Source organism: Hydra vulgaris, chromosome 06, assembly GCF_038396675.1.
Source record: "Hydra vulgaris chromosome 06, alternate assembly HydraT2T_AEP".
NCBI classification, from domain to species: Eukaryota; Metazoa; Cnidaria; class Hydrozoa; order Anthoathecata; family Hydridae; genus Hydra; species Hydra vulgaris.
In genome coordinates, this window is record NC_088925.1 from 56952501 (window position 1) to 56963041 (window position 10541).

The 10541-nt window shown below is 28.2% G+C and overlaps 1 protein-coding gene across 1 annotated transcript; it reads right to left on the minus strand.

Annotated features, from left to right (window-relative positions):
- Positions 1-8978: 8978 nt before the first annotated feature.
- LOC136081531 (uncharacterized) lies at positions 8979-10207 on the minus strand. Its single transcript, XM_065798856.1, has 3 exons — positions 10024-10207; positions 9702-9894; positions 8979-9582 (listed from the first exon to the last, which is right to left on the minus strand). The coding sequence occupies exons 1-3, from the start codon at positions 10205-10207 to the stop codon at positions 8979-8981; spliced, it is 981 nt and encodes a 326-aa protein (XP_065654928.1).
- Between the last annotated feature and the right edge of the window lie 334 nt (positions 10208-10541).

Sequence of the window (10541 nt, forward strand, 5' to 3'; positions counted from 1 at the left end):
ACAAAAGTGCAGCAAGAAATAGGGTGACTGCTACATAATATTTTTCAACGAAATTTGGCAGGTGCATAGATAAATGAATAACTTAAAAATAAAAATTGAATAGATAAAATATAGACTATATCCTGGACATTAATTTCACCACAGAAGTACAACTAAAACTTTGACATCAATAAACTCGGTAATATATCAATTGAGTATAATTAAAACCAAATTAATAATAAGCTTCAACTATTCTTCTTTCTAAAAATACTCTATGTTGATAACGAATACTAAAAAGTTATTTCAGAAAGCCTTCCTCAAGCACGCTAACTTTGAAGAGACTGCGAAAATCGTGGCACAAAATTTTAGCACAAAATTCGGTTCCGTAAAACGCAATTGTCACGTACCTAATATTATGCTCAAAGTTAAAAAGTTTTTGATAAATACGTGTATGCAGTGATATATGTTATATAGTTGTTTTATAAATGTGTTTATATAAATGTGTTTTTATAATAGTACGAAATGCATTTTATCTAATGTGTACATGATTGTTAAATGAGATGTTTTTATATGTTATATAACATTTAAAAAAATATTTTGTTTTATAGTTAGTATAACTATAAAAAACTATATACTTGAGATATAGATGTAGAGCAAGATTTGTCAACCTTACCAGTCAAGCGGTGTTACTGCTTTAGGTCTAAGTGTTGTCTAGCCTTCAACATAACTATTCTGAAAATACATAACATTATCTTTGATAATTTTTTGCGTAATGTTGTTACCTTTGGCTTATTTTTATGTTAGTGTCTGTTGTTAAAAATCATTAATAGGTAGTTTCATTAATAGAACTCACTGCTTTTGTTTCTTAATATAAATAGCACTGTGAATATTATTATTATTAGTGCGCATAGTTATGCCTATTATTCAACATTAGTTACGGTTCTGTAAAATACACTATTTCTTAGTTTTTAAGTAGTTCCCAGACTTTTCTTAACCAAGTGATGTAAAGAAGTCACGACCTTTTATGGTACAAGTTCAAAATGTTTAAGTAGACATTAGGTAGATAATGTTTAGTAGCTTGAAATGATAGGTAATATAAAATCTTTTTAAAATTTTATTAAGTAATAATTTATTTTAATCTTTTTTTAAATTGTACTTTTAAATTTAAAGCTTCGTGTTATAGATGTTAATATTGAAAATATTGATTACTATAATTCTTAGATGGGGTCTAGGCAGGGTTGCATGGTTTTAACCAAATGGTTTAAACCATTCGTTTAAACCATGGTTTAAACTAATTAAAAAAATGTTGGTTTAAACCAAATTAATGTTTTTTTAAAAAGATTTGAACTTACAACAGAAAACTAAAACAGGGTTATGTTAAAAAATATAACTAATCTTCAATATATATATTTTTTTAAATCCATTATTTTTGTTTCTGTTTTTTCATAGAATAGAGTCCTCAGTGTTTTTATAGAACAGAGCAGTAATAAATTAGTAATAACACTTATTTATCTGTTTTCTTCTACAGGGTTTTTCTCCTTCATTAGGCTCATCAAGAAGCATTGCTTCCTGATGAACTTATTTCATCAGGAAGTTTTCTTAACGATTTATATTTAAATGTTTAGCAAAACTATAAGTAGTTCTAACATAATTTATTGATACCACAAAAAATGTCTCAAAAAACTGCGTGCAAATGTGATATAATTTGGTTAAAATATAAACGAGTGACTAAAGAAAGGGGTGTAGAGCAGTTTAAAATGCGTGTAGAAAAGAAATGGAAGGTCAAATTCAAAGGATGCATGAACATATAAAAAAGTGCAAGCAATCACAACCCCATGAAATTATGGAGTAATGGAAGATCAACAACTTCTTGAAGGTAGTTAAATTACTGCATTGCCATTTTAAATTTTAAATTTTCCCTAAATTGTAAACATATATATTTAAACTATCTCGTATAGACATACTAACTTAGAATAATTCAATAAACTGCAATTTCATTTTAAAGGTAACTCACCATCAACATGACAATAATAAATGAAAAGGTCTCAGTCCAATTCAACATCAGTTGATAAATATTTGAAAATTGATAAGTTGTTCACATGAACAAGCCTCAAAGAGAAAGATTTATTTGATCTGCGACTTGGTAGATTTATATAAAGTACAAACTCTAGCTTCAGAACAGTTGAACACAAATAATTTTATATATAAAAAATAAAAAAATTTATCAATATGCTTTATCCAGGATACAATCTAACCTAATAGAACTCAAAATGGAGAAGAAATATTAGATAGGCTTTACGCAGAAGAAATTAAAAAATGTAATGTATTGAATGGGAAAATTGTAGCCATGTCTTTAGATGGCTGGAGTAATGTACATAATGAATCTATCGTTTGTATCTCTGTAATTACAGATAAAATTAACATTTTAGTAGAAACAATCAACACTTCTGATCATTCACATGCTGGTGAATATCTTACACAATTAGCAAGAGAAGCAATAGATTCTGTAAGATGTAAATTTGGATGCACAGTAAAAAGCTTTGTGACTGATAATGCAGCTAATATGAAATCAATGAGACAAGTACTGTCATCTGAAAGAGATATTATCATAACTTATGGGTTTGCTGCTCATATGCTAAATCTTTTAGCAAATGATCTTAACATTGAAAATGTGAGCAAATGTTACATAGATAATAGAATATATAAGAAATAATCATAAAGCTGAAGCAATTTATAAATTAAATGGAGGAACAAAATTACCACTTCCTACTGATACTCACTGGAGTTCTGTATGTGGTTCACTTGAAAATATGTCAACAACTGGAGCATCATTTTCACAATGTTTGAAAAAAATAAAGACTTAGATCCCATGATTGGTAAAAAAGTAAGTGATATACAGATAAAGCGAAACACAGAAGATATATTAAAAATATCAAAACCAATTGCAGTAGCTCTAGATAAGTTGCATAGGCGTCATACAAAAATAAGTGACACTGTTGAAATTTTTAAAGATTTGATAAACAGTTTATCATTTTTAACAAACGAAAAAAAAAAAAATCGAATCTAGATACCTTCAGACTGTCAGTGATGCTCATTTCCTAGCAAATACAATAGATCCTAGATATTTTGGATGTAATCTTTCTGAAAATGAAACGAAGCTGTCATGAGTTTCGCAGATAAAGATTTCAAGAATTTGTTACCAATAATATTTAAATTAAAAGCCAAATCTGCTCCATTCGATAAAAGCTATTTGTATAGTGAATCTATTTTAAAAAATGTATCACCAATAGAATGGTGGAAATCTCTAAAAATTGCGGATGGTAACATAATGGATATTGAAGGTTTATTAAATGCACCAGCTTCTAGCACTGGAATCGAAAGCATTTTTTCAACTTTTGGCCTTGTTCATTCTTAGTTAAGAAACCAATTGGGGGTAGAAAAAGCAGTAAAAAACCTATGGCTTTTGGTTTTTTTAAAAAAAACCGGTTTTTTTGCAACCCTGGGTGTAGGGTTAAAAGATATGGATAGTTTCATGCTTTTACGCGCTTTTAATAATTCAGATAAAAGCCATGACAACATTTTGCAATAAGTAAAATTTATCTATAGTATTGTTAAAACCTTTGCTCTTTAAAAAAAATGTTTCTAGATTTTCATTAAATGTATAATAATTTCTCTTGCATGAATGAATTGTGGTTTAGGATATAATTGTGTTATTTAATGTTTGTTTTTCTATATTTAATCTTAATATGAATTCACTAATTTTATAGTAGTGTCGTTTCACTTTCGTTTTTAATAAAGAAGTTTCTAGGCTTTTTTAAATAAAGTTTTTAATAAAGAGGTTTCTAGGCAGTACATTTTAGAAACCAATAACATCGCAATAAACTTTGCTTACATAATTTAATGTTTTATTTGTAAACTATAGTTAGTGAAGTTGCAGTTGTATTCGTTGGAGAAGATGGTGTTCCACCTGCTTCTAGGGAAGTTATTTACCCAAAAGGTCATTTAGAAGTTATATTGAGTATGTCAGCTAACTTAGATCCTACGGCTTATTCACTTTTTTCCAAGAAATAGCATAATTGGTTCGCAACCCTGAACATGCAAATTGGTTAGAAATCCTGTTAAATCATGGCAAGAAACTATTTCAGCAATATGCTGCTGATGCATTTGTTAAAATTGAAGAGCAGTGTTATTCTTTCATAGAAATAACTAAAGCAAACTGAGAAGCATGCAATATGATGCCTTACATGAAGATGTAAGCAACCTTGGAAACAATCATGAGGTCAGACCATTATAGGTGGGTGCGTTATAGTTTTCTATTTACTTAGGAAGTCTTAAAAAAAACTATGAAAATGCTATGGTTACTATTAAAAAGTTAAAGTAATAAAAAGATCTGTTGAATTAAATTTTTTAATACTTTTGCCTGCAACTGCTATAATGGTGTGTCGTAAATAAAAAGTACACAAATTTATTTTCAAACTTTAATTAATAGTTTATGATAGGTATGTTTTCATGTGTAATAGAGTTAATGGTAATAGTTTATAAAATATAATATGTTGAAAGCTTATCTGTTTATATTCTGTTTTTTTATTTTATTTTTGGGTTTAAAAAGTCGTGTTACTTAGCAGTGTGTAAAGCAAGATTGTTATCCTTGCCAGTCGAGAGGTGTTAATAAGTTGTATTGTAAGTTACTAAGTGTGGTATTACTTGGCACTATATAGTGCTAGGTGGTCTTAATTTCTGTTAATTATTTTTTACTTAAGACACTTTAGAACTAAGACTAAGTATAAACCTTACTATAATCAGTATCAAAATATAAATACTAGAATTTGTTAAGCTACATATCTTTTTCTTTTTTTTTCTTTTTTCAAAGTTACCAATTATAATTTCTTGGACCCATCAGATAAGTGCTAATATTTTTATTTTAATTTAAATTCAACCTTACATATATCTACTTTTTATTATACTCAACTTTGTTTCTCATTACTTTTAGATATTCTATGATATCACGACTGATAATTTAAAGATTATTATAATAACTTTTTTTATGACTGTAAAAAAATTAGACTATTATCAGATTTGTTATATATATTTTAGTTCTAATATTAGTCACTGCATTTTTTTACAAATCAAATTTTATTGTATTTTCAAATAACTGATTATGATTATCCTAAAATAAAATGATTTTATATATTTTTTTGAAGTTCAAACATAATTGTATTCGTTTTTTATTTTTAATTTTTTTAGTCGTCATTGCTTTATTAGTTTACATTTTATATTTTTGCCGATGCCATGAAAAACAATAACTAATTTATTAATATAACTTATTGTAACTTTTTTTTAACACAGTGTCTTTGAAACACAGTCTGTCTCCTCTGTTTAACAAAAGTTTATTAATCTAGGAGATCACTATTGGAACACTCTGCTATTACTAAGCTCTAATGTATTTTTTGTTACCATAATTGATTTTGACCATGTTTAAGAAATGTTTTTACGAGTCGCTAATTCATGAACACAATAATAAATATAAAAAATAATGCTACCCTTTAATAATAAACTTACTTATTCTAAAATACAATAATAAATCTGTAAAATAACGCTTTTGTAATTTGAGATGATCTTTTTTTTTCTTTGGGTGTTGGTAAATTGTACTTGGCTTTCCTTCTCTGGTGCTTGCTGTTATTAAAAATAACCTAATATTTAAAGTTACGCGGTCTTTACTGAATGCCAAGACCAATAAATTGTCCAATTTTTACGGAGGAGTGCACAATGCTAAACTAATTAAAACTTTTATAGCGTTCTTTAGCGAAAAAACCAGGACAATGGCAACCCAAATAGATGAATTTGTATTAGATATTTCTTAGATATATCAAGTCAAATTGTTATTTATTTATTACTAACCCGTATTACAGGTTGCTTACTGCTAGTATATATATATATATATATATATATATATATATATATATATATATATATATATATATATATATATATATATATATATATATATATATATATATATATATATATATAAATACAAATATATATACAAATATATAAATATATATATATATAATTATAAATATATATTATATATTATATGTATATATATATATATATATATATATATATATATATATATATATATATATATATATATATATATATGTATATATATATGTATATATATATGTATATATATATATATGTATATATATATGTATATGTATATATATATATACATATATATATGTATATATATATATATATATATATATATATATATGTGCACTATAACATGTATATATGTATGTATTTATGTATGTATGTATGCATGTATGAATGTATTGTGTATGTATATAAGATATATACACACACACACACACACACACACATTTGAAAAAACCAGGACAATGGCAACCCAAATAGATGAATTTGTATTAGATATTTTTTAGATATATTAAGTCAAATTGTTATTTATTTATTACTAACCCGTATTACAGGTTGCTTACTGCTAGTATATATATATATATATATATATATATATATATATATATATATATATATATATATATATATATATATATATATATATATATATATATATATATATATATATAAATATAAATATATATACAAATATATAAATATATATATATAATTATAAATATATATTATATATTATATGTATATATATATATATATATTTGATAAGCAATGTAAGGGAAAGAATAATATTTACCTTTAATATACTTGTCATAAATATATAATTTTTTGTCTACAGACATTTTTTTTCATATAAATATACAGGACCGTACTAAGGGCGAGGCCAGACGGGCAGCAGGACTAGGCACCGAACTTAGGAAAACTCCATAAAATAAATTTAAAAAACAATTATCACTTGGAACAAATACTTGAAGCGCCTTTTTGAAAATGATAAAAGAATAATTTTCTCTCCTTACTTAAACTTTAACTTATAAAAGCTCATATACTGAACAGAAGAACGCCCTTTAGCAATAACATGTATATTTTGATAAATATTTTTCTTATTTTAATGAAAGACATTCTATACTAACTTTATATATAATTGTTATACTTCGAGACTATACAGACAGCCCCATTATCGGACAATGACGTTAAAATATTTTTACGAAATCGATTCAAAGAAAAAATTGTCGAAAGGTAAATGAACAAACAAATTGCTTAAGCATCACTTTTTTAAGTTGCAAAAAATGCATCATTGGTTTCCGAAACTTAGTTAAAACATAGTTGATAACTTATTAACATTAAAATTTAATAATGAACCGCACCAAAAAATAACCTGGCACTCAATTTAAGAAATAATCAAACAGTGCCTAGAAAGTGATAAGAAACTACAAAGTGGTTGGTAACAAACTCTGCAATGAACAAACAAATTATTTAAGATGTTATTTGTGTTGAAGTTAATAGCAATTCAACAGATAAGGTTTTTCAAACAGCTCAAATTAATGACTTGAGTTCAGATCATCATGAAATTAATTAATGGGGAGATTTTAATCAGCCAAGTTCAAGAAGAGTTTTTAAAAGTTGTTTATATATATATATATAAACAATTTTTAAATGTATTCTACAAAATAGAGTGCTCAATGTTCTTAAAAGAACAGAGCAATTATGCATCAGTAGAAAATCACTTAACAAAATTTTTTTTCATTTTACATTGTGTTTTTTTTAATAAAGACTCATCAGAAATGCTTTTACACTGTGTTTCATCAATAAAGACTCATCATTTCTGATGAGTCTTTATTGATGAAACTCAGTGTAAAATAAAAAAAATATTTTGTTAAGTGATTTTCTACTAATATATACCCCTTTCCCCCAAAGCTGTCATATAAGCATTTAAGTTGACACAAGCAAGTTTTGAACTAAAGTTGGCTAATTGCAAATATTGAGGACCTTTTCTTTTTGTGTGTGTGTCTCTAGTTGGCAAAAAATACAATTTTTAAATGTATTCTACAAAATAGAGTGCTCAATGTTCTTAAAAGAACAGAGCAATTATGCATCAGTAGAAAATCACTTAACAAAATTTTTTTTCATTTTACATTGTGTTTTTTTTAATAAAGACTCATCAGAAATGCTTTTACACTGTGTTTCATCAATAAAGACTCATCATTTCTGATGAGTCTTTATTGATGAAACTCAGTGTAAAATAAAAAAAATATTTTGTTAAGTGATTTTCTACTAATATATACCCCTTTCCCCCAAAGCTGTCATATAAGCATTTAAGTTGACACAAGCAAGTTTTGAACTAAAGTTGGCTAATTGCAAATATTGAGGACCTTTTCTTTTTGTGTGTGTGTCTCTAGTTGGCAAAAAATACATACAATCCCCCCTCCCATCCCCATGAGAGACCACTTCGGGACAGCCCTGTCTAACAGTTAAATTACCTTTTAAAAATTCAGAGTTTTTTCGAAAAAATTGTATGGCCTCCACGGATATGAAGGGCAAAGGTGGAAGAATATACTTAGAAACACTAATTTATATGGCTTTGTATGTTAATGTTCGTTTTTTATAAAGGCTACATAGATGCTATTGATGCTTATTACCTTTATCACAAATTTATACTTCTATTATTACGAAATATTTAAAACATGATGCTTTTTTAAGATTTTTTTATTAGAATTTAAAAAACTAATATTTATAACTATATTTATTTCCAATAAAAAACGTTTGTTCCCACCATTGGTGTTGCATTGTACCAAAATACCGCTACTAACGGACATATTTGTGCCCTCGCAGCTGTTCGTTTTACTGTGCGGTGGTTACGCTGCACAATCCCATTTCCTGATGGTCTATATGCACATCTATACTTCTTTTTTTAACACCATTTTTCACATGTTTGAAAATTCACTGGATTTAAACACCGCTCCATTATCCATCAACAGTTCTTGCGGTGGGCTATGCTCCCTAAATACGGATTCCAATTAACTTACTACATTTTTGGCATCTTTGCGAAGCAAGTTTCTTTAAATAGCAAACCTACTTGGTCCACAGTCAATCATTGTTAAATATGGCGACCCTTTATAGTGAGTCACATCACAAGCATTTCGATACGATATGTCTGGTACATCTAGCACTCCATTTTCCCATTTTATTGGCGCTGGATCAATTGAATTACATTGACAACATTTGCAAACACATTCTTCAACATCTTTTCTCAATACGTGCGGAAGTCTTCGTTGCACTGTAAACATTGTCCGATTAACGCCGAAATGATACTTTGAGTGACAATTACGAATTTCTCCAGCAATACTCCCTCCACATAGTTCTTTAGTATTTCTTCGCGAAAGCTCATTTAACCAAATCTTTGAAACTCTTGTCAACACGTCACCTTTGTTTTTGGAGGACGGAACCCATTTCAACGTGATATTTATATTATATTCTTTTTTTAAGTCTTGCGTTAAAGAAAGTCTTCTTTTAATAAGCATTTCTGATAATGCATTTGATCGAGTCCTATGACTTTCAGTCAGTACACTTTTTAGCCATCCATGAACTGTTACTGAATCAGTGAATACTGACAAACTCTTTATATCCCACTTAGCAGCTAGGTTTATTCCACACACCAAGCATCTAATTCAGCAATATTAATATGAATAACATCATTTGTACTTCGAAGCCAGGCTGCATCCTCAATTATAACGCCATCGTATTCTATAGCCGCCCCTATAGCCATGCTTGCATCACACTACAATGTTGCTCCATTTTGAATCCCTTTAGCATTCCATTTCCATCTCACAGAATCACAAACTTCTAATCGGCGCAATATTTCGATCAACCATGACTGAACTTGATCTCCTATTAGATCATCCCAAGCATTTCCTTGACTATGACGTTTTATAAAACTGCAGGCAATTCTGAGCCACCCTCCAACAGGATAGTGACCTAATTAGTGTCCACACATTGAAAAAAGTTTCCGCCGTGTTACTTTTTGAGTTTTGATATCTTGTGACTTTGGAATGTTTCCACGTTTCCAACAAAGCTCCTTTTTTTTATTTCTAAACAGTTGCAAACCCAACACTCGTGCAATATCACATTGCACCGGCTTTTTTGTTACCAATCCATAACACGCTAAATGATTTACGACCTTTTCAACTGATGTCTTTTCCAAGTTAACAATTATGTTGTCAATGTAGTGGTTAGTTGCTACACTAATACCTGCATTGAGAGATAACACACAGTCTAAGATTGAAGACATTATTTTTCAGGCAGAATTTAACCTAAAACCAAGACGTGTACTTTTCTTCTTTGTAGACTAGACTACTTTGTAGACTTTTAGTACTTTTCTTCTTTGTAGGCTACCTTCTGATGCTCCCACAAACTCGGATCGATGTGTATTTGCATATAGGCGCGTCTAAGATCAAGCGTTGCAAATTTGTCACCAACAGTTCTAAATTTTCTAACTTTTTCATCACATGCGTCACTTGATGCATTATGTGAATTAACATACTGATTAAATTTGCAAAAGTCCAGAACAGGTCGTATCTTTCCTTTTTTTTCCAGCTCAACAGCCATTAACGGGACAATGCCTA